At 38.9% G+C, this 26399-nt stretch overlaps 1 protein-coding gene across 11 annotated transcripts in view; it reads right to left on the bottom strand.

Annotated features, from left to right (window-relative positions):
* slc2a9l2 (solute carrier family 2 member 9, like 2) overlaps window positions 1-26399 on the bottom strand; it is a 99244-nt gene extending 72845 nt beyond the window's left edge. For 2 of the 11 annotated variants that reach the window (XR_004897633.1, XM_036002269.1), the window contains exons 1-6: window positions 25635-25785; window positions 19238-19323; window positions 14715-14816; window positions 11119-11279; window positions 9231-9355; window positions 6942-7087 (exon numbers count right to left, since the gene is read on the bottom strand). Coding sequence is in view for 10 of the 11 variants with exons in the window: in XM_036002269.1 (XP_035858162.1) it covers window positions 6942-7087; window positions 9231-9355; window positions 11119-11279; window positions 14715-14816; window positions 19238-19306 (603 nt within the window). In the remaining variant the exon portion in view is untranslated. Of the gene's footprint in view, window positions 1-6941; window positions 7088-9230; window positions 9356-11118; window positions 11280-14714; window positions 14817-19237; window positions 19324-21743; window positions 21833-24277; window positions 24676-25634; window positions 25786-26244 lie in introns of those variants that run through there. The other 9 variants (XM_031277660.2, XM_036002270.1, XM_031277671.2 and 6 more) reach the window with 9 other exon arrangements.

Raw genomic sequence — 26399 nt, 5'->3', positions numbered from 1 at the left:
TCATTCTGACAAGAGCCTGGGTTCCTTTTGGGGACTGCGATGATGGTGGTGGTTTTACAGCAGGTTGGGACTGTGGCCTCTGCAAGAGACAGGTTAAAGATGGAGGTGAAAACATCAGCCAATTCTGTAGCTCATCTCTTGAGGGCCCACCTAGTGGAATTTATCTGGGCCTGCTGCCTTACGGGGGTTAAAGGCATACTATGTAACTTTTCCCTCTTCGGTCCCCCTACAGGTTGTCTCATTGGAACTACAGCTCGTGCGGCTGTAGTTCCAATGAGACAACCTGTAGGGGGACAGAAGAGGGAAAAGTTACATAAGCCGCTTTCTGACCAAGTAGTTACAGGAACGTAGTTATAGGAAAAGTCCACTTCTAAACAGATCTACTAACTACTCTCCCCCAAAACCGTTTTTTCCAATTGCATTCGCACTGGCAAAGTGGCCATAGGGACTGGTAGGAGGGGTAAGGGAGTGATGCAAGCATGGCAACGGTCTTTTATAGCGTTAAAATTAGAAAACAAATACACCAAAAAAAGTATGAACTAAATACTAAATCTAATGTATATAGCATATTTGTCATAATTTAAACAAGTCTCCCGAAGAGAAATGTATAGATACATTTCTCTTCGGGAGACTTGTTTAAAGTCATAGACGGAGGAGAGAGAGCTCTCGCTCCCCCGTCTCTGCCTGCTGCGCTGTGGACGTGTGTGTGACTGTGTGTGTGTGTGTGTGTGTGTGTGTGTGACTGTGTGTGTGTTTGTGTGACGGCCGGCCAGCCGCAGAACACGCTTGTGGAGTTTAACTCCGAAAAGACAGTTAACCACAGGTTCCCGTTAATCTTATGATGGACATGTGTTGTGATATTTAAACAAACAAACTGTCAACGGCGAAATAAAAGCCTTTTATTTATGAGACCGGTCTGAGAGACCTCCAGCTTACAGCAGGGTCTCTGAGCCAGTCATGGCCGAGCGACGAGCTAGTGGCCGGGGCAGGCGCCTGCTGGCTGTCGCTTCATTTCATGGAGCTTCTCAACTCCGAAAACTTTGAAGCAAATTGTCAATTTGGCATCAATTTACGCAAGACTGCCTATATTCGAAATCTAAACAGTTCATTTCTCACCTAAAACGTTGTCAGAAGTGAAATTAGTGATGAATAAGATGGCGAAAATTGTTAAAATTGTCCCGTTGTTGGTCTGTCTGTACTGGAAACCCGACCCTCGTTGACCTAGGTTCATATCCTGAAAAGGGAACAGCGAAAAGACCCTGCCCTGAAGTAGGAGCTGAAAGAGTTACAGGAACTGCGGCCAGAGGAACTTAAAAATCCCCAAATTGGTCCAGTCGGAACACGAGAAAAAAAGGGTCATAGGAATTTTATGTTCTAGGAACTGCAAAAATCCCTCCGGTCAGAAAGCGGCTATAGTATGCCTTTAACTCTCTACTTTGTCTACATCAGCTGATGAGAGAGTCAGTGGGAGTTCACGCATGTTCTAAGTGTATGTACAGTAAGTGTATGTATGTAACATGTGTATTCAGTTAAAAACCTCTATGGCAGTAGGTAAATATGCTGAAATAAAAAATATATCACATTTACATGTAACAATGATTAAAAATGAGAAAGGGAAGGAAGAAGAGGAACCAGAATGAGTGAATCCTTACCTAGCTATCTTATGCAACATTGTTGAAGTTTTGAGCTTGATTATCTTTCTCTGCAAGGCCCTTTGATATTTCTTGGAATATGAAAAAAAATTGAAGATGTAGGCCTTTTTGCCTCTGACTGATAAAACGGGCTTGTCTACACAGGTGACAGCCCAACTCAACAGCTAGAGATGAGAGTGTGCATTTAGATTAGACCTCTAAGAGGCTGCTACACAAAGAGTTGAATTCATGTTCTACAAGCTGTGGTGTGATGTCTGTGGTCTTTACGACATACATCTTATAAAAAACAAACACATTTTTACCTCTATATCATTTTCTGGTACGATATAATATAGGCTGCTGATGTTGACTGCACTCACATACTGATTATTTCTATTGACAGGCATGTTAGTTATGTCCCAAAAAATAAAAGTTGACTGGATGAAAGAAAGCCCTGCTATGACCTGGAGTGATACTCTTTTATAGTAAACTGAACAAGGCAGACAAATGGTTTAGTGCTGTATTGCACAATCCTTGCCGTGTTTCCTTTCAGTTCTCTCCTCCGTAGAATGCACGAGGCTGCAGGGTACATTGTCATCCTGTGATTGTACATAAGCAGAGAATGAAATATCTTGTTTTGTGTCGCGCTGAGAGGAACAAAACAGAGGAGAATGGGCACCTTATGAAACTCCGGCCAAAGACAGAGAATGTTTTAATGTGAACAAGTAACCTCTCAGAGAGGTAATGGAAAACTGGTGGCTACATCTGTGATGTATCCAATTATACAAGCTAATATTATCTGTGTTGGGTTAGTCTTAATTACTTTACCTTGCCAGACCATTCCCTAAGTGAGAAATGAACCTGCTCCGTACTAATCTTTACTAAGTTTGGTACAGGCAGCAGTTAGTTCATTGCAAATCTTTATTGCCACAGAGGTCGGTGAAATTTAATTGGCTGCCACTCACTGTTGGCTGGTTAGAAACTAATACAAGATGGATTGCAAGGTGCATTTCAGGACAAAACCTTGAGATTGCCTTCTATTTATATTTAAATGTTCTGCTATTCTGGAAGAGCAAATAAGTGGTAAGTTACGTAAGTATAAATAAGTACTGTTTTATCGATCCAGTGATGCATATGACATGCCAAATGATGGCATCTGCACAGATAGCAATCTGCTTTTCCATTTATACTTTGTTTCTCGTCACGACTTAGTAGTTTGCCACTCAGCTGAAAGATAAACATTTCTCCGGAGATGTATGTCTGTAAAAAGGATTAGCACAACAGCCCTTCCACATTTGATTCTCACGAAATGAAAATCTTCTTGGTAAAAACCTCACGTCACCACAATCTCAGCCTTCAGAATACTATATAGGTGGAGATCTGCCAGGATCAGGAGAAAAGCCCATCATCCCTCTGCCTGCAGCTGTTTGTAATGAATGGCACCTGCTCTATAAGCTTATTTTCCTGATGCTCTGTCAGAAGAGCAAAGTGGCATTTGGCCCTTGCAGTGTGTGTGCTGCCCCATTCTTAAAATATTACAGCAGCGCTCCAAATAGTTTGGGGAAATGGTTTTCCACTGGGATTCACACCTTACAGGAGCGGTCAAAATAGCGAGAATGTGATAAACAATGTTACAACGTAAAAGGGATCACTCGTAGCGATGAACCAACAGAGAATTATCACCTGAACCTACCCTCAGCAACTATTCCTTTAATATTATATGACTGTACAAAACAATTACTTTTAGATTTTCCATTTTCGTATTTCATAGTCAACAATGCCTGAATGTTTATCAGAAATTTGGAATTCAATCTGAACGAAATAAAGTGTTTCATGCTGTCTTCACAATAGGTCAAGTGCTCAGCTGCTCTTTTTTGTTTTCTTGTGTGTGGTTGTACAGCATACTGTGTACTGTATGTTAAACTGCAAAGAGCTGAAATCATACTCATACAGTACAGTACACGCACGGCACCTTATATAGCAGTCATCAGTAATTTAGAACACGTATGACTCTTGTGTCTGATACCCAGTGTGACAACCATCTAAAATGAATTGCACTTCACTGACCATCCCCACATGTAACAATCCATCTTTTTTTTTTAATTATTTTTTACACAATCTAAAGGCAGGTGTGATGGGGAAATTAAAGGACAGACAAGGGCCCATCATGGGAATTGAATCTAACCTTACTGGTGTAATCTGCATTTGAAGCATGCTGATTAGTTCCGTCTCTTAGGGGAGTTCAGTGACAGACTGCTAAAAGCCTGTTCTTGCTGTAATAAACATGCGTCCCTACTGGGAGAAGGTCAGTGGCTAAGCATGAAGGTTAGGGTAATTATCATTTGTCAAAGCTTATCACCAGTTTGCTCCCCACAAAGTGACATCTTAGACTGGCTCCCATTGCTGTCACAGAAGCCTCCACTGAGATGAAAACCTGTTTAAGTCTCATAATCAAAGGCTGGAGGGCATAGTGAGGGGAGAACTTGGTCAAATCCTTTGAATACAACCATGAACAAGGGAATTCACAGCTCAAGACATATTTCAGGTTCCAACAGTATTGATGTTTTCTTTCACTTTACTTGAAAGTAAAAATACACATTGATTTACAGGAGGAATACATTTGCTTTCTATTTTTGTTAAGGATCAGACATCAAAGTAAAGTGGTTTGAAAGATGGCAGCAATGTTTTATCCAAAGCAAGAAAAGAACAGGTATTCCATCTTCTTAAATACATTTTTTTTTTTTTTAATACTTGTATTACTTTACTGTCTCTCAGTTTTATAACAAACGCTCATGGAATACATGTTTGTGTTCCAATGTTTACCAGATGATGCTAGATAGCACCCAATATACGTGTCAACGTCAACACGGCATACTGTGCCGATGTCAACACTTGGGCTTCAATCAACACCATTCAACAAATGTTACTGCATTGTTTATATTTTACATACACTGCTACATAGCTACATGCTATAATGTCAGGAAAACCTGTGATCTTGTTTGCCGATGTTGTTATTGTTGTAATTATTTCTATGCGCAAATTATTTCTCTGTTCTCAGTTGTGTAGTTTAGAAGTGGTTTAGAAGCCTTTATTGGTGATTGTGCTGCTATGCTCAGTAACAGTATTTCCACTGCTACATGTAGCTAATCTTGGTTGCCAATGTTGTTAATTTCTCCCTGTTTTTTTACAGTAGAAAGTGCCGCTATACTTTGTTACACTGATGGTACCAGTGTTGCCTTGCAGCAGGGTTCAAATAACTGTCTGCTAAATGGTGTTGAAGCCCAAGTGTTGACGCCTGCGCAGTACGCCTGTGTTGGCGTTGAAACATGTACCGGGCAGTTTTCCAATCTGACTGAGGGTTTTGCAACTATGAACCACCAATAAGTTCAACTTAATTTAATGGCAGACCTCCAACAATACCATGCATGTGCTGATGTTGAGAATGTTGTTATCTGGTAGACTCCACACAGTGGCCCAATTCCAATCCAGCACCTACAGCCTCAATCTACCCACTTTCACTCTGTTTTCGCGTTCGCATGGAGAGTAGCCAAATGTCACGACCCTCAAACTTACTGCACATCAGCCAAAAAAGTACATGTTTTGAATTTGGGAAAGCAATTTAGAGGAAATGTATTCATCATTAGTGTTTTAATACAGTGCCAAAAGTGGGCTAAAGTCAACAGAATATGCCAGTGCTTAAAATTATTGGCTTTCTGTTCACATTACACAACTGAATTTATTTGGCTTTTAAAGCATAAGTGCCGTAGGCTAATGCCTTTCATCCCTAAATGATAAACTGAACATTGAGCATGAATAATCAATTAGATTAAGACTGGATCCCTGTCATGAAAATGTCTCAGCAGTAGGCCGAGTCGACGACGCTTAAATTGTGGGCATGAAGGTGAGAAGGGGGGAAAGTTGATAGCATTTCCTCTGGGTAGTCTGGCTCAACCCAGGGGATGAGAGGGGATATTCCTCCCCTCTCGCTATCTCCACTATTAAGGCTTAGCGCCACCCAGGACGGTTGTGATTGGTTTGAAGAAATACAAAAAAGCAGAGCGTTTTTTTTCCCCCCTATGCCAGAATAGATAGGTGGTGTAGCCAGACCATACTGCAGCGCTGACACAGCACCGTGGAGATACTGTATGTCTGGCAATGCAAGATTTCCTCTAAGGTAAACAAGGTGTGAGAATTCCTTCTTCTATCTTATTGAAACAAGGGACAGAACCAATCAAATACTGTGCAGGGTAAAAACATTATTCTTTGCCAAGAAAAAAAGTGATGTAAAATCATTAAGTGCCAGTAGAGGATTCTGTCTTTTTTCTCAGGTACAAGCTCACTCTTGGATGTCAAGTGGTAATGAAGCGAGCTGCTGGACTGTAGCTCTAGAGTTGAAGAAGTCTGCCACTCCAAGAGGCTTCATCTACTGACAGACGGAAAGGTCCTTGGCAATTACAGCTAATCACACCGTGATGTCACATGAGAGTCGCTGAGGTTGTTTAGATCACGTGGCAGACGTGACAGACACAATAACTACAAGAATTAAGATGTGAATTGGTGTGAAACCGGGGGATATCAGGATGGCTTTATAGCAAATAGGGATGGCACCGGCTCCAAATGCCCCAAATAAACTGACTGTATACTTGGGCCAGTTTTAATTAACTGATAATATATTTACTTTTTATCACAAGGTTCAGTTGTTCCCATGCCTTTAGGAATTTCAAAGTTAGCAATTTGTGTTTTGACATTAGTATTCCTATCATCCAGTGTGATTTAATGAAGATTCTGAAATCTGATGTGTTAACCTGTGCATATACTTTTATTGAAAAGGCTTTACCAAACAGGATTACACTATTATTGATTTGATATTAATTAAAAGGTTGGGTTTGTAACTTTTATAAAAATAAGTTTTTGTCATATTTACTGAAACTGTCACTATATCCTACGAGGCGGATAATCTGTAAAAAAAAAAAAATATATATATATATATATATAACCTGCTATATATATATATATATATATATATATATATATATAACCTGCTATATATATATATATATATATACCTGCTATATATATATATATATATATATATATATATATATATAGCAGGTTCCTCTGCCTCCTCCTAGTGCTCCCAATGACATTTGTAAGATTCCAGTGATAGGAAAGATTGCAAAAAGCTTAATCTAAAGCCCAGCCTTTCAAAATGTCCTTTGAAAAACCTATATAGTTAAGTTTATATGCAGGTGACATCACAAATATTACTTCCATGTGTTCCTATAGTATACAATCTCTAACAACACTGACCTGACCCAGCAGCTCGGGTAGTCCCAGCACTTGTCCCATGAACACTCCCAAGCAGATCAGGATGGAGTTGAACTGGCCTATTGAACCTCGGATATGTCTTGGCGTAATCTCTCCAAGGTACATTGGGAGGGCACTGAGAGCTATGCCTGTAAATAAAAACATATTCAAATCTTGCTATGGAAAGGACAAAAGACTCATGTTTGATGTGATACATCATACCCGGCTTAAGAGCCGAGGTGATCGAGCTTTTAAGTCCATAGCACCTGAACTATGGAATGCTCTGCCTCATCCTTAAACAACGGTCCGCTGTTTGTGAGGATTCTTTTAAAAATCAGATAAAGACATACCTGTTTAGACAGGCGTTTTTGGTTGACCGGTCTGCACCTGGTCTGCACTTTCAATATTATTGTGTAATACTGATTGTGTATTGTGTTCTCATTCTGTTTTATGTTTCTTGTGTTTGCCCATGTAAAGCACTTTGTGACTTATGACTGTGAAAAGTGCTTTATAGATACATTTTACATTTTATATCAGCCTAAACACTCCAAATTATAGAGGGAGCATCACTTTTATTTATGTGATACCACTCCCCTGAATGGTGAGAGGAAAAACAAGGCGAGCAGCTGGGTAGAGCTGTGGTACCAGGAGAAGATTCTATTATCTTGAAATTGTATGTCTGGATTGTTTCTGAATCTGGATTGTTTTTCTACAGAAATGCACAAACACAGACAAAACCAATGACCTTAAAGGGGCACTATGCAGTTTTGGACATTTCTTCGCTTTTTGCTCGCAGGTTTCTCTATAGAGCTCCCCCTACAGCTTCAGAATAGATATTTGGCAGCTCCTATGTTTACTTGTGTCTGACTCCTCGCTCAGTCAGTCTGCCGATTCCTCTTTCTCTGTTCCTCCGACAATGCTTTCCTAGCTTTTTGCTTCTTTTTTGCCGGCTCAGCCATGATGATAGTGTGAAAAACTCCATCACTACCTTGTTAGCCGGTTCCTGAATGAGCGTATGTGTGCAGTGCCGTGAAGCAATTCGTTACATCGCGAGACCTGATATCACGCGATACTTCCTGACGCTGAGGCCGGCGTCAGGAAAGCCGAAAGTTGCAAAGGTGTTTTTTCCGCTCACAGGCGCTAGGGGGAAGCGAGACGACCACCATTCAACTCGAAAAAAAAGTCATATAACCATTCCAGTGACTCCGAAGTTGTTCAGTTAAGGTAAATTAAGCTAAAAAAAAACTGCATAGTTCCCCTTTAAACCCACACTGACTGATGATTCAACATCCAGCAACATTTGAGAAATACTGTCTTGAATTGTGTGGCAGTGTCCTGGGTACTCACATGGCCTCGCCTGTGCATTAGAAATGGTCTGCTTTGGTGGAACATTTAATCCTTAGACAGCTTTTTGCACAAATCAATTTCCATGGTTTAGAAATTGTGATTGTGCTTTGCAGGAAATAAGTATATTTCTTTAGGTACCACACATCGGTGCTGAGCTGGATATTGTTCCTGAACCTCTTAACATTAAGACCTTAGACTTGCTTGAGGATGTAGGTAGCGCTTGTTCTGCAAAATCATTGTATCTCACTTACACATGATCAATTTCTACCAGGAGCAGATTTTGTAGTTACTACAATTTCTCAAAATCTCCTGGAAATTTGTGTCTGCAGGTAACACAACCCACAGAGATGAATGAGCACTGATTTTAAACTCTTCCTCCATGATCGGAAAAATTCTCTCAGAAGGGAAAGTTAGACTAGTAATCAATGTTTGTTTGTCAAGTTAACCCCCTTGATATCTGCCAATTCCAATAGGTGTTTCTTTTTCCTTGGGGTGGATTTAGACCAAAAGTCTTTATTCATCTTTATGATTTGCAACTTTATTATTTCTTACATTTTTGATCTTATATGAAGCTTTTTTTTTTTTAAGTTTTAAGTTTCTCTGAGGCAATGTTCAGCAACTCAGGTAAATGTGTGTTTATTTTTTAAGAGGCTCTGTTTACTGTAGCTGTGATCCAAAGATGGTTACCCAACTTCATATCTAAGTTTTGGGAACATTAATATGTGGTATTCTTGGGAACAAAAGTATTTGTACAATGTTAAGCAAACACAGGTTTCTTTCACAGGTAAGCTTGTCTGTGCAACTTTTGATATTAGTAGTTCAGTATGCTGACAAAGTCTGTATTTGACTTACATTATTACATTTTCTTTTCTCTCTCTACCATGTAGTAGTTTCCTCCACACTGTCTTTTGTGCACTGCCTGGTGAGTATAAAATAAACACCTACCAGAGTTTACCCCGATTATGAGCCGGCCAATGATAAGCATCTCAAAAGATTTGGCCCTTTCACCCAGAGTCAGCAGCAGAGCAGCTATTACAGCAAAGATGTTATTCAGCAGCAAGGTTCCCTTTCTAAAGTCAAAAAAAGAATATGGTTGAAAAAAGAAAGAAACATCACATACTGGCACAGGTGAAAATTATCCCACTCAAATGCTATATCAATTCTAATCTCAGATAATGTATTCACTTCAGTGCAATTTGTCAAAATGAGCGCAATTAGGTATTTCTGATATAATTTTGAAATAGCAGAATTGTTCACAGCTAGCTAAACTAACTTCTGAAACATATAATAAAATGTATTGATATAGCACTGCAGATAAAAGCAAAAAGAAATGAAAACAACAAGGACACTCAAAAACCCTGGAGGATAAAACATAAAAAAAAATGTAAAACAGCAAGAGTGGAATGATAAAAACCTAGAAACATAATAAATCTTCATAAACATGTTTCTATTAAAAAACGTTTTAAGAAGGGGCATTCAACAAAGTGTTTTGGAGCAAAACTGGCAGGTTAAAAAGCTTTCATATAAATGAAAATAAGAGTGGCAATTCATGGCTTCAAGAGGATAAAAAAGGAGTTAGAAGGAGGTGTAATATTCTTCAGAGCCAGCAAAGCAGAAAAATCAATGTGTATTCTCCAAAGCAGGCTGCTCAAGGCCGGTCAAGCTTTATGTGGCTTTATGCGTGAGAAAAACCAAAGAATGATCACTTCAGAATTATCTTTATAAAGACTGAAAGGTGTTTTGTGTCTTAACAAGTGAGAGAATAATAACAAATGTTTACATATATGAATTTGACTATCACCCTTGGGATAAGTATTATACCAAATTAATCATGATGTGGGTGCAATGTCACCCTCATAGAAAGAACAAACAGATCCACACACCAAGTAGCTCCCGTCAGAAGGATTTTAATGCTAGTGACATTTCGAGCCAACGGCTCTTCCTCAGACAATGTCACCCACACCACACTATGTATGTGTCCTAATTTGAGTTCTGGATCTACCAAAAGATGCAGCTGATTAACACGGGTCTTTCAGAATAAGGCCAGTCTGAATCTTGGCATATTCTCATCTTCTTCGCCTTACGAGACTCAAACTAATGGTGCATTCAGGCAGAGAGACCTGCCCATTTTCCACCTAAACATTTTTTTTTCCCACCATTTTCCAGTTTTTGCACATTTTGGCTGGACCGTAGGATCGTAGGACCAGCCCTCCAACCTCAAAACTCTGTCCCTCTGTCACTGTGTGATGACGTTCCACCATTGGTCAGAGTGAGACGGAGTGTGCTGATGTGAGTATATGACTGACTCCAGCGTGTCTGTAGAAAGCTTCCAGACTTTACGGGCTGACAGGAAGTAACAGTTTAGTAGAGAGTTGTTAGGGCAACTTGGGGGCCAAAATCAACAGGAGTTTTAATGTCAAACTTGTGCTAATTTCATGGTGGGGCAGCTGTGATTCTCGGTGGTGCTTAAGCCCCATCTAGCGCCACCTATGTATCCAACATAGACACACAAGTATCAGCTCGTGAAAAAAGGACTGTACTTGAAGAAAAAACAGAAAATCCAGAAGAAACAAACTGTAACAAACAAGACATGATTGACACAAAGGCGATCTCAGTGTGAAATCAAGAGTACAGTCATGGGAGGTTTTCTAGTTGTTTTGGCCGATTGGCAGTTTTTAAAGTAAGTGTATGTTGTTTATGTTGCAGTTTGCTTGTGACAAAATTCACAGAAATCTGACAAATATGCAAACAGTTTAGAAGTTAGGAATGTACTTTAAATATGAAGCAATATATTACTTTACACATCAATATATGTGTAAGGGAGTCAACTCACCTTCCCAGTACTTTGAGGATTATAGAGACGGCGAGCGCTCCAAGAAGGCCACCGATAGCAAATATGGACACCGTGACGGACCAGAGGAGGGTGGCTGTCTCTGCTGCAAGAGGCTCCCCATATCTCTCAATCCATGTGGTATTGTAGAAAGCTTTAATGAACTGCAATACAAAGACACCTATTTAAATTCATAGTTAATTTAATTACACGGTTGCCATTTTTTAATAACCTTTAAAAGGCAAAAACCCACAATTCAAATGTAACCAAAAGGTAGTTCCACTATGACAACTTAAAACATAAGGCTGGATCACGCAATGCAGAATGTGTAAGTGTTTCATACCTAAGTGTATAAACTGTGAGCATGAGGCAAATGCACATTGACTTGTGCAATGTGGCTTCATGATCCCAACCAATCTACATCATTTGCCTAGTTAAAAATATTTTAAAAAATGACTTTTACAAAATGAGTACTAAATTATCTGAGGAACTCATTTACAAGTGTACAGAAATGGACATACTTATTTAATATGTCTGTTTACATGTCTTAATGTAGGGGTGGTATACTGTATATCTGTGTTTTAAGCCCCCAACATTCTAGTGCCTTCCAGGCAGCATTAGGATTAGGCAATGGTTATGGTTAGGGTTAGGTGCCTTGAAGTCAACGGCCGCAGTGCTGCCTGGAAGGAGACGCTGGGGGCTTAAAACACCATCGAGCTGATATACAGCAACCAGTTGTCCCCGGAACAACCTGATCTCACAGAATTCCATGAAATGAACACGGCCCCTTAACTCAAAATCTGTGGCAGTTTAACGTAATCCCCCAAAATTCCGTGATTGGCCCACGGAAGAATTCCGTGAAATGAACACGGCCCCTTAAGTTAAGGAAAAGATTGTGGGTGGGCTTACGTTTCCATGACACGCGGGACAACAACGGGACGGTTGGGTTTAGGAAAAGAAGAACGGGACGGTTGGGTTTAGGAAAACAATAACGGGACGCGGGACAACAATGGGACGGTTGGGTTTAGTAAAAGAAGAAAGCGACGGTTGGGTTTAGGAAACGTGACACACGGGACATGATCCCCGGTCTCTTGGGTGAAAGTCGTGTGTTGTTTGGAATTTTCACACATTCCGTGCCACCACCACGTAATGCGGTGTTAACAGTTCTTGAATATTTCACGGAATTCTGTGAGACCAGGCTGCCCTGGCTAACAGGTTTAATAGCAGACAACATTTAAACAGTATAAACCTAGTGGTAAAAGTCCGATGGACAGTGGTACTGCAGTCATTTCCATTGCCTGCTATGGCTGTCCTTGCAAGCGTCAGGCAGAACAGCGGTGAGTGCCTACCACGTTTAGCATCAGACTGAACTTACTTTTGACGTGACATCTGAAAAACACTATTATCCTTACTTTTATTGAGATTAAAAGAAGGGCCCACACTGGTTTCTACCAGGGTTTTAATGTAGTTAATGTAGTTAGGATCTGACTTTGTTACTCCCTGCAAACATACACCAAGCTCAGTCAGTAATGAGTTCACCCAACTGTCCCTCTAATTCCCTTTGTTAAAGCAATCCCTGTGCATTTGCTATGTCACAATTAAATGAAAAGTATTTGTATTTGTTGTTGCAATTTAGTTTTTTGACTTTAATAATGGAACTAATTGTTTTTTGCTGTGACATGATTTTTTTTACAACACAGAAAACTAAGTGAGAGGTGCATTGCATTTCGGAATCAGAATGAAATCTATTGCCAAAGTAAGTTTTCACTTGCATGGAATTTGCCTTGGTGTGTTTGGTGCATACAACAAACATAAGAAAAAGGAATACACAAACAATAAAGCAAAGTACTGCAACAATTAAGAACATAAATATAGAATAGAAATATTGCAATAAAAATAAGTAAAAGACACAATAACAAATTTGTTCAATATAACTGTTTTAGAAAGGAAAGGAAGGATGTACCTTTTGTGCAGGGAGTGCAAACATATTAATCAGGGGATGTACAACAGTACAGTTGACAGTATATACAATATGTGCAATTCAGGGATAATAGTCCAGGATGCGTGTTGATGTAGTTTCAGTGTTAACCTGCAGAGAGCAACAGGACTGGCAATACTATATGCAAAGCAGTGGTGCAATACAGCTTTTTCTTTTTTGAAATGGAAACCTAACTATCATGCCAAAGTGAAAAATAATCAACTGTCCAATCAAACTTAGGGGCCGGGCCATGGGCATACATTATCATCGCTGACATGAGCTGCCCTCTGCTGAACAACACTGAAATACAATACACCTCTTCACTTTGTTTTCTGTGCTGTAAATTCATTTGGTTATTATAAGACAAAAGCCTGAATAATCATGCTTTTAACATGTGTTTTTCACTTAATGATACAGCAAATGCATATATTAAACCAATTACAATCCTCTTGGGCAGCGCTAAACTCCAGATGCAGTGACGGTGGCTTTGCAAAATGTTCTCGGGAAGGAACTTGTTTTCGTGGGACAAATTTTCTTCAAAACTTGCCATTTTCAGCTTGTAGCTACCTAGCTCGAAGTTTGATGTTGTTTCTCGAGGCAAAGGGATTTCGAGAATGGCAACACACAGAGACCGGAAGGTGAGGGACATCGCGTCGGTCATCAGGCAATTATCCTGGAAATGTACTTACGTTGATCCAGACTAGTCCTGGTGTGTCAAGTGTCATTTTAAGTCCCACTTTATATTAAAATATTTTGAATATGAGGATGTTTTGCTTCTAGAAATGATCTTTCTATGATCCCTACCCCTGTATGAAGTCTTTGTAAGGCACATGTGAAAAAGCTAATTGAAAAATGGGTAAAGCAAAAAAATCTGGCTGGGTAAATAAGATCAGAAAATCAGATTTCTCAAAAAACAATAACATTAACTACATAAAGCCAACAGTATTTCATCACCTTCCAACTGATTTGGAATGGAAGAAAGAGGAGTGATCAGCTATTGTTCTTGTGAGCAGAAGCTGTAGAAAATTAAGTTTAAGCTCAACATATGAACTGGTGAATTAGCTGCATTGGCAGAAGGAGAGTATCTGGGATTTTGACAGGAGCCACTGAATTAATGAGAAATGACTATAAGAAATACATCTCTAATTCCCTAAGTGAGCTGCACCGATAGGTGATGTTGGCTGTCCGTGGTGCTAGAGGTAATGCTGGATACACTTTAGCGTAACTTTGCTCATTTAACGGTCTGTAATCCATGCTATATTTCAAAAATACATCACAAAGCAGAAGTGGTGTAAACGACACAAATGGAAGTCAATTATGTAGGAGATATACTTAGGTTTTGGCCAACATTTCACCTTGCCTTTCAGGGCTTCCGTACAAAACACAGTGTCTAGTTATTAAATGACAAATAATAGACAACTCTACAGCAATGAATATGTAATGGGGTTTAGTATACCGATAGTCTTTTTAAACTTGTGAACATGTGTATTTTTTGGTTCTGAAGCACCATCTAAAACAAACAGCGAGAAATCCTTGGGGCTTCTCCACGAGCCAGGTCGGCTCGTGGAGAAGCCCCAAGGATTTCTCGCAAAACAGTTTCTCGCAAAACAGTTTGACTCACCAAAGCAGGAGCGTTGACCACGGAGAGGTTGTAGCCGTAAATGAAAGACGACCCCAGGGCACCAAAGAAGGCTGCGCTCAACAGACAGGCTGTGATTGGCTGCTAAAGAGAGAGCACACATACATAACAAACAAGTGGTTCATACTAAGCTGCAAACACAAACACGTTAGAGGACTTGTCAGTGGCAGGCACATTGTTGTTGTTGCTCAACGTCAAGATTGGACCAAAACCGAACAAATTCAGCATAGGCCCAGGTATCTAGGCCAGGAAACTGGGTTATTCCCTTCACTTTGCCACTGAGCGCATAATTGACAACATGCATGCACTGACATAGGGTGAGCAAAGAAAGACCACTTAATGGAAAATGATAAATGCAGCTGTCATACAAGGGCTTTTACTGGAATAAGAACTAGACTTTAAATGAACAGTATGCTGTAGCTGTCATCAAAAATGATATGCTACTAAGGAGACACATAACCAATCATCTAGAAAAGTGAATGGCATTGCCAAGACATAGGACTGCATAACTAAGTTACCATAGTTATGCGGATGACACACAAATGTATATAACCTCATCGCTTAACAACTGACTAAGTGCATTGAACAAATTAACGACTGGATGTGCCAGAACTTTCTTAAATTAAATGAAGAAAAAACTGAGGTGGTTGTTTTTGGAGCAAAAGAGGAACGATTAAAAGTCAGCATTCAGCTTCAAACGATAATGTTAAAAAACAACAGACAAAGGCAGAAATCTTGGTGTAGTCATGGACTCAGACCTGAATTTTAACAGCCACATTAAGACAATTACAAAGTCAGCCTATTACCACCTTAAAAATATATCAAGGGTTAAAGGACTTATGTCTCAGCAGGATTTGGAAAAACTTGTCCATTCTTTTATCTTCAGTAGACTAGACTACTGTAACGGAGTCTTTACAGGTCTCCCTAAAAAATCAATCAGACAGCTGCAGCTGATTCAGAACGCTGCTGCTCGAGTCCTCACTAAGACCAAGAAAGTGGATCACATCACTCCAGTACTGAAGTCACTGGCTTCCAGTGCCTCAAAGAATTGATTTCAAAAAACTTTTGCTGGTTTATAAATCACTAAACGGTTTAGGGCCAAAATACATTTCTGATCTGCTAGTACACTATGAACCACCCAGACCTCTCAGGTCGTCTGGGACAGGTCTGCTTGTTGTCCCCAGAGTCAGAACTAAAAAGGGGGAAGCAGCGTTCAGTTTTTATGCTCCACATATCTGGAACAAACTCCCAGAAAACTGCAGGTCTGCCGCAACTCTCAGTTCTTTCAAATTAAGAAAGACTTTTCTTTTTGATGTTGCCTTTCATTAAATAACTGTTCATTTCTTATACTGAAGTTGCATTGTTGACATTGTATGACAATCTATATAAGCATATAAAGAGAAATTCCGATTTTATCTGCTTTTATATATTTAATTTTTTTAATTGCTCTTCAATGTTTCATTTCTTATACTGCACTGTAACTTTTATTCTCGTATTTTATCTGTTTTAAATTTAATAATCTGTTTTCATGTAAAGCACTTTGAATTGCCCTGTTGCTGAAATGTGCTATACAAATAAAGCTGCCTTGCCTTGCCTTACAGTAATATTAGATTAAAATGATGCTGGGAATAGGTAGTGCAGGTACAAAAGGAAATCATTGCAAGACTAAAAGTATAAAGGCTCTCAAGCAGTTCATTAAAAAATCATAATGGAGATCTTGCTACTCAGACAGCCTCACCACTTAATAAAAAAGTTTAATAATAATAAGTTTATTTGATATAGCACCTTTTACAGACAAGTCACAAAGTGCTTCACGTGATAATCATTTGTTAAAATATAGTAGGATCCAACATAAAATAAGCAAGGAAAAATAAATGAAAGACCATTGAAAATCATTTAAAAGATTAAAAACCTAAATCCCAAAGTTACAAACATGAGACAAAAGTGAGTTAAAACAAGTGCGTCTTCAGCTGCTTTTTAAAAGCATCAACAGAGATTGCAGAATGTAAGACAATAGGAAGGGCGTTTCACAGAGCCACCACTTCAAAGGAACGGTCACCTTTAGTTTTTAAGCGAGTGCGTGGGACCATCAGTAATCCCTGGTTAGAAGACCTGAGTGACCTGTTAGTAATGTATGCATGTAGCAGATCAGAGATATAAACAGGGGCCTGACCATGCAAAGCTTTATAAGTCAGAACAAGAACTTTAAATTGGATCCTGAACTTGATCGGAAGCCAATGTAACAAGGATGAAATAGAAGTGCTGTGCGACATTCTGCTGGACCTGGTCAACAGCCTTGCAGCAGCGTTCTGGACCAGTGGTAGACGGACTTGTTGAGGCAGGTGAAAACAGTAATCAGTAATCAGTTGCAGTAATCAAGCCGGGATGATATAAAACCATGAATGATCATCTCAAGCTCAGAATGTGAAACAACGGCTCTAAGTTTGGCAATGTTTCTTAATTGAAAGAAACATGTGCGGGTCAGTGATTTTATATGTTGATCAAAATACATGTTATGATCAAATATAACACCAAGATTTCTGAGTTTGGACTGTACAGCTGAAGAAAGGGAACTCAAAAGCTGAACAACCTTGGGAGCTGTAGTACCCGGAGCAACAATAAGGACTTATCTTCATTAAGCTGTATGGGGTTGTTCGCCAGCCAGTCCTCGATGGAAGACAAACATTTAAGCAATTCCAACACTTTGTCAGTTTCTTCCAGGTTAAAAGAAACATACAGCTCGATGTCATCTGCCAAAGGATAAGATATCAATGATATCTTGAAATCATTAGGTACCACTTACAGTTACACCAACAGTAGTGGTGTTGCTGAGTTGGCTCAATTGTGTGGCAAATAAGACAGGGGTAGTAACTGAATAGATGTTTAGAAATATCTCAGCTTGGACCTTGCTCAGTTGGCACAGCTCAAACCTGCAGTCCAGGATCGTACTTTGGAAGATTGGAAACCAACTGGCTGTGTTATCTTTGAGGAGTGGTTTACTGTTGATTAGTAGGAGGCTGTCAATAAAACCGGCATTGCCCAGGCAGCTAAATCAAAGCTGTAACTCTAATGTTTGCATGCAGTTCATATTTTTATAAAAAAGTCATCATTAACACACATATATAGACACTAATGAACAAAGCAATAAACATGTTTAAGTAAAAAAAGAGAGAGTTCTCTGCGCTTCTGCAGACCACAACAATCCAGTGCAACCAGGGCAGGACAAAACGGTGTAGAGTAAAAGACATCTGTGTTGCACGACGATTGACGATTTTCTTTTACTCTACAATAAACATGTTTCTTTGAATTTTCGCAAACATATAATTCTACATATTAAATGTAACTTTTTAAGATAACTAGGACTGAATCATAGCATTTTTCTTTATTTTTATATTACTGAACATCATTCCATAATGTTGTGTGTCAAAGGTTACCGCTTAATTACATCATCAATACAGTTTTTTTTCCTTATTACTTAAAGTGGCCATATTATGCTCATTTTCAGGTTCATAATTGTATTTTGAGGTTGTACCAGAATAGGTTTATGTGGTTTAATTTTCAGAAAACACCATATTTGTGTTGTACTGCACATTGCTGCCGCTCCTCTTTTCACCCTGTGTTCAGGTCTCTGTTTTAGCTACAGAGTGAGACATCTCACTGCTGTAACATCTTTGTTGGCAGTCGCACATGCGCAGTAGCTAGGTAAGGATCACATCATTTAGCTAGCTGTTTGTTTCTACAACTTCAGTAGTACAAGGCAGGATTAGCCGGGAGACTTCTTCTAAACGAGGGCACACTTCCAACTTTGCGTGGAATACCTGCAGAATAGGGACATGTAAGTAGTTCTTTTGTAGATTATGGTGAACTAGTGTGTGTTGTAGCAGTGTTTTGCCATTCAGAACGAGCTAGCATGCTACGGTTAGCCACCTCGTTTCGGCTAGTGACGTAAAAAGCCCTGCCAATTTTGAACAGCTCACCCGGAGACTGAAGGCAGGACACATTCAGAAACCGTATCTCACTCAAAACAGCATGGATGTTTTTTTTTCCAAGTTTGTATGCGTGTGGAAGCACCAGAGACACAAAATAGCACCCCAAATCCCAGAAAAAGTTCATAATATGGGCACTTTAAATCTAATATCGATGTGATTAAAGCACAGATTCAAACAGTGGAGAGGGCCTCTGTGTCAGCAGCAGGTCAAAGCCTCACAAAGTAACAGCAGGATTCAGGATTACGTCACAGAAATGTGTTAATATGTACATTACAAAGTTCATGTAAATACTGTATTTACTGAAGGGCAGTTTGCTCACAAATACATCCTGTCCATGCCTACTACCACCATAACTGGTTAATGTATGACATAACAAGCAAATAACAAAAACATGTTAAACAGCCATGACCCAGGACAGGACTGTCAATCTGTCCAGCCAGTCAAATTTGATACAACACAAGTTATAAAGTCATAAAGATATGAGCTTGCCCATTGCATATTCAGTAAGACACTAACCTGTTCAGAGTTCTTCCTAGAGTCGCTTATCTTGTGATCTGCTGGGTGGTCATTCTGTGGTTTGCCCATCTTAACGTTTCAGCAACCTTAAATGAGAAGGTCATATAATATTAGACATCTAGCTCACACAGAATAGGGGAAGACAAGACATGTTTCACAACAAAGAGAGGGAAGTGGAATTTATTTAAGAAACTGATGAGTGAAACATCTGCTGAAAAGGAAATAACAGTGCCTCAATGTGCTGACGTGCACATAGTGACACTGGTACAAGAACACAAAGGATTATGGATCAGAACTTGGTCACAAGTTTAGGATTTACCCAGAAGTCAAATCAGTTTTCCAACATGCAAAACACTTTGCAACATTTAGAAATCTTACTAGCTGAACCTTGGCTACAGTTTGAAGCATTGGATTTTTGTTCGGTTTTTGAATAAAAAACAAGTCAGAACTTCTACTGCATCACATTATAGAATTGGAACAAGGGCTTTTATAAAGCTCAAGTCTCCCACCTAGTGGTTGTAAGAATGATAACACTCAGAAATACTGGACAGCAGACATGTAAAAATGCAGAAATTATATGAAGGTCTCTAAATTAGGCATACTATTTTACCAAACACAGTTGGTGCAAGGCATGCTGGGGTGTATTCCAAGCGTTTTATATCCTTTGTGGGGGGAAGCAGCTAGGCTTTCACCTTCTAAACACACTTAACAGAAAGGAGTCAGTGACCTGCAGTGCTGCTGATTTCCTTTCCTACCCCACACTTGATAACATTTAATAACATTCGGTCAGCTTCCAGAATGTAAATGAGTCCCTGATTGGATGACTAGAATGAAAACCAGCAGGACTCTGTGTCCCGAGGAGCAGGATTAAAAGCAACAGCTGTGGAGTGAATTCATAAGAAGACCTTCCCTCACTACAACTATTTGATTAAACCACTGCTTTGATTTGTGCCATTTATTCCAATGCCATTTCAAACTGGATCTTTTCTATTTAAGCTTTCAGAGATTTTTTTGTAACCCAAATTCCTGAACCGTTTAAGTACAACTTAAAAAAAAAAATCACAGTTCATGTTAACAATTTGTCTTCACTATCGAGGCTCCATTATCACCAAATGTAATATAATTGAGCATGAAAGTTTACCCTTAAGAACAGTTTGAAAAATAAAATCTGAATTCAAATTACCACATGAAGAACTTCCTGTGTGATAACTGAGCAAACCAGAAGTTGCAGTTAAAAGGCCCCAAATTGAATGTACATACATATATCACACAAATTAAAATAAAATACTGTAAACATTCAATGAGGTATGAGACAAAATTCACCATTAGCCAGAGAATGTGGTTGTGCATGAAAGCCAATTTAAGCTATAGTGGATATAAAGTGTGACTGTATTTGCAATTACTGTCTATAGCAGAAAAAAAGAAGTTCATTCAATGGGATCAGAAGAGTCAGCTGTCTTGCTGTTTGTATTAACATTCTCAGTGGCATCCGATTTAGCTTGATACCCTGACTTCATCTTCTGTTGTGCTGCAATTCTTTTACTATTATTATGTCTATTGTTTTCTCCTGCTATAATGAATGTTTGCTTTAGTGTTTGTTTTGATATGTGTACCTGTTCAGCATGTTGGACAACTTTTTTTAAATGTGCTAAGTTTAACTTGATTTGACTTAAATGCAGAGAAAATCAGGTTTGGTTGGTTATCAGGAAATGTGGGTATTGTCTTTAGTATACTGTAACAGCCCCGGGCGTGAGACATGTAAAATATTGTTCTGGAAAGAACAGGAAAATGATGAGACCGGCAACAGGTATTGTGTTTCCTTTTCTCGTTTCTGCCAGACTTTATTATACACATACAACTGTACTCCAACTGTGTTCTCAATTTCATTTCATGACCAAGTAGCATAATCACACAACATAAGTGTTTAACATGACAGGGGTCTTACCAAATAATATCACAAAGGAGCCTCAAAATAGACTGTTAGTTCTGTTAGTCAGTTAACTTGCACGCCTTTAGCTGTACCATTCCAACCACATCTGTGTGTTTTTACCAGTGAATAACCTGTAAAGAACAGGTAAATGATGAGACCGGCAACAGGTAGCCTACTGTGTTTCCTTCTCACTTCTGCCAGACTGAAAGACGGGAGTTGGCTACAGCCATAACTCTTTAACTGTTTGTGAGTTATGTGGTTGAAACCATTATGTGGATTTGACCAAGGATATTTCCTGATATTGTTATGGATCATGATATGGCAAATGTATGTGCTTAATCATTCATTTGGACAGCTAAAACTTGTAAAATGATAACATATGATACAGTATAATTCAACTGAAAGTCAGTGACTGATAATACTTCCATATACTACAGAGGCTAATACTTCCAAATCCATAAAGTTCTGTGAATAACATCTAAGAAAATTGTTTGGTACAATAAGTACATAGGTACAATACGAACAGACCATGACATTTTTCAACAGACTGAGAAGTATCCCTACGGGTAAACTTACCCACGCAAATACTGTGTATCCAATGCTTCCAGGAAGACTAGTGACCCAATAGTACCAAGACATGACAGTCATAATGAGACTGACAAATGTTTAACTTTGATAAGCCCCTCCCTTTGTCTCACTTTTTGCAGTCATATTTGGGTCAGCTACACTCCAGAGAAGAGAAACATTAACTGCATTTTTGTGTTATTTGAGACCACAGCTCTACTGAGATTTGCAAAAATGTACTTACTCTTACTTACAGAGCACAGGGGTGGTTTGATATAAAACAAATAGGACAGTGATGAACGATAAAAGGTACTTATTCAGTAAAGTGGTCCACATTCATGTGGGAAATGAACATTTCAGATTTAAATGTATTTATTTTGGTGATGCCTGTGATTCTCTGTGTTTAAGTTTGGAGGTAATCAAATGAGAGTCAGCTCAGCAGCTGAGCTATTAAAGAGTGACTTAACATCCCCTTAATGTTTTGTTTTTGCTGACCTCCAGTGGTTAAACTTCTTATCCTCTTGCACTGATGTGAACATGTGATCCCATGACATCACTGTTGGGTGTGGTTACAGGTGCAACAAAGCACATTTCCAAATCATACCCAGGAGGTGTTCAATGACAAATCTTCAAACACATAGGACAGTTAAACACTGCTTTTCAGCCTGGTGTTAAGTTTCTCCTAAAATAAGACTAAAGCTCGGCAGACACAATGCATTTTTATGAATCGGGAACGTTGTTTCAATTTACACTGCATGTTTTCATCAGCCAGAACCTGTGACTTTTACACTGTACGGGTAACAGATCAATTGAGCTGCCAGAAATGAACGTAAGCATGAAACTCCCGTCAATTTTGTCCCCTGACAGTTTAATCAAACTAGACAATTTCATCCTCAACAGTGTCGACAAAAGAAGAGAAAGACAGCATTACTTTGTGTTATTCTACTACTGTCTACCGCAGGCTGGAAGATACAGACAATATGGTCTGTCTGTTTAGTTTCAAATCACAGCAGTCTCACAACATGTAAAATACTACTCCAATAATATCAAATATATCAATAATATCAAATAATATCACTATAGTTTATAACTGATCTTTTTATAACAGCCATGTGGGAGATCAGGCCATAGAACTGCTCAAACTGCAAGACACCCAACCAAAAGTTTGGACATGCCAGAAATCCAATCAATCGTCCGAGAGCCCGATTGTTGATCGTTCAGTCAAGTAATCAGACGCCTCAAACTGCTCCTCAAACGACAACCGACTGACTGAAATTCAGACAGATATGAAAAGAATTGGTTGCCCCCACTGATTGGTCATTCTTTGCAAATTAGCACTAAACACAAAGTACAGCTGAGACCCATGGGAATCTCATTAGTTGTGCAGGTATTTAGTCATAAACCAAAGTATTGGACGAATTAAAAATCTGACCTGATGATGGTCATTCACCAATGTCAGAAGATCACAAAAGCCATTAGGATTAAGGGACCACTTTCATTCAGAACTATATCAATACATCATCATCTCCATGAGTTAACTACCAAATAGTTAACCAAATAAAAGGTTCAACATCACATTCATATTAGTTATGAAGCATTTATTAACTGAGTATTTCTTTTCTCTGAATAACAGACACTGAAAGAAAATGTTCACAACAAACTACCAAGACAAGCAATTAAGTATGATGTACTATTCATAGAGATGATGTACTTTATTTTAATTCACCTAACCCAGCAGTCTGGATTAGGTTCAACTTCATGCATTTAATCACATCAGATACAGCGCTCACTTGAGTGAACTTTACACCAACTATTTATTGACTGATGTCTTTCATGGCCGACCAGTAACACAGAGTGCCATCTATTTTTTCCTGTTTACTGCACAACATCACAGAGTAAAAAATAATGACGTGGCACCTGTTTGACTGGGAAATGGAAAGAATTAAACCCCTTACAAACAGAGCAGAGTAAATGCGGCCCATCTAAGTGTCAGTCACAGGTCAGATGTGGCCAACATGCAGAAAGTTGAAATCATTATTCTTATGCCATGTGTCTCCATAGGCTGGGGAGAAGACCCTTCTTTCCGAAACTCTTTCTCAAAACATCCAGGGTCATTTAACTTTGAAAGATTATAGAAATATACTACACTACTCCCTACAATCATTACAACTGCAGCTCTGTATGGACACTGCTGTTGAGTTAATCACATTACATGTCATTTAGCTGACGCTTTTATCCAAAGTGACTTACAATTGCTATATATCAGAGGTCACACACCTCTGGAGTAACTAGGAGTTAAGGGACACATTGGTTGATGTATCACAGTGGGAATCAAACCCTGATCTCCCACATCAAAGGCATGTGTCATATCCACTGCGCCACCACCAACCCAAAACTCTGAGAACCAAAACAAACATTAACATTTGCTTTTAATGGGGTCTTGCCTGATAATCAAAAGTGTATTAAATTATATTTCCAAAAACTAAAATGCCAAAAAATGTTATATGACATGTTTAGTGACACTGAGCCCCTCTTCTGGTACTTACCTTGGGTAGTGTATAGATACATCATGGCACTCAGTCAAAGTTTAAAATCCGAACGTACAGATACTGTACTGGAAGAAAATGTCTGTTTCTCCTACCATAAGAATTATAAGAACAATGGACAGTGCACTTCCAGCGTACCCATGCTCCATTGTACTGCAGCCTTCCTTGCAGCATTTATGTTAATTTCCTGATAAATGGAGCGACAACGGTATTCTAGACGAAGAAGAAGAAAAACTTTCTGCTACTGGTGGAACTTTTGCACACACACTACAATGTGAGGTACATACAAGAGCACAAGAGCTTGGTCTTCAATCCCCAAAAAATTTCCTCTCCTCATGCAGCTTTTTCACTGATCAATGGCTGCTTTATTCTCCCTTGGCTTCACATTAATAATATTGTTGAAACTACTGGCTGGCAGTTGTCTATATTACAAACATGTGAGCCACATTTATGCTATGTGGAAACTGCATGAAAGAGCACCTTTGCAAACAGAAGCAAACCACATGACAGTTTAATGGTTTGATAGCTACAGCACAGGGCTGGAGGAATGAGCAACTCAAAGTGTACAAGGTTTGGGTCAGGAGCTGCCATGGAAAGAAATATATGGCCAAGTAATGAAACTCAGGCTTGTAAGTTGAACACCCCCTTTGGGAGATCTTTTCTCAGCCCTGGAGTCTAGGTAACTGACATATTAGGTTCCCCAGGGTGTAGATAGACGTTACAGTGGGAAAGGAATCCATGGGCTGTGTGTGAGTGTCAAACCATTGAAAGTATAGTTGAGATGACTAAAATCTGTTTTTTCTTCTGATATTTACATTTCAATTTCACCTATTCATTTTGAACAACTTTAAGCAATATACAATCACGTTTGTCATATTTTTATACAGCACATTTTCTAAAATCTTGCACTACTCATGTCTACAGAAGAGTCCACTCCAGACTACATTATTACAGCTAATGTATGCATCTCATTGTGCACTGCTACAGATATTAAATAATATATTATCTATGCATAGTCTACTGTCATATCATACAACACGGTCCACTCTGTATGTTAAGTATTACTGCCCTTGTGCCATGTGTCCTAACTAAGTAGGAAATAAAAAGCAATCTACTACTGATTCTGTCAACATTGCTCAAGTTCTTGATTTTTTTCAGCTGTAGTGCATGGTCCTTAAAACTGATGTCAGCAGCAGTGTTAAACATTGACTCTTCCACTGTGTCACCTACAAAGAACCAGTACGCACCAGTTATTGTGAAGGAGTGGAAAAATTAAATGAGCATAAGTGTTAAATGTACTTCTTACAACAAAGGAAAATTCACTCTGTAAGAAATCAATTAGAGAAAGAAAACTTACAAGGCAATCTCAAGACTTTCGCCGTCCAAAATCAGGCTATTCTTGCAGATTCCACAACCAAAGTAACTGCAGGCACATAATGAAAAAACACCATTATCACATGAGAACTAGCTGGCTAACTTAATTTACTGTGGCTGGACATGAACCAAAAGTGGTTGGAGGCACAGTGTAGAGTGCTAAAAGAGGCAACCCTCATTTCTTATCAGTCAATCATCTACTCTATGTACTGTATTCTGTATGGTGAAGTTAATAAATAACTTAATATTAAACAGCTTGTCCAAACAGTATATTTATACTTTGAATAAATCCCAAAGTTTTGAAAAAACAACAATTAATTACTGGAGACGTTCACAATGTAATGCATCACTGTTGTCATGTGAAATCCCTGTATATGTAGTTTGGGTAATTTTCCTGTAAACATTGATTAAAACCTTGAAACCTTTTGAGATTAACTCCAAAATGCATGGTGGTCAGGCTGAAACAGGTTTAGTGTAACAAACATTAGTGACACATTATTCATCCCATAGTATGGCTACATCTAAAACCTAACACAATATGCTATGCTACTCTTACAACCTGAACTGCATGAGTGTGTGTATGATCCACTTACCTTTTATATTTCCTTACAGATTACTCTGACAAACCCAGCCAAGTTATTCCATTCCAACACAAATGATGGTGATGGAATCATGCAATTTGTTAAATGATCTACTGCATCTTCTAACAGAAGTAGAAGAAGCATTAAAGTGTTAAGTTATATATGCT

This window comes from Sander lucioperca, chromosome 6, assembly GCF_008315115.2.
Source record: "Sander lucioperca isolate FBNREF2018 chromosome 6, SLUC_FBN_1.2, whole genome shotgun sequence".
In the NCBI taxonomy this organism is placed as follows: domain Eukaryota; kingdom Metazoa; phylum Chordata; class Actinopteri; order Perciformes; family Percidae; genus Sander; species Sander lucioperca.
This window is presented reverse-complemented; position numbering and strand designations above follow the sequence as displayed.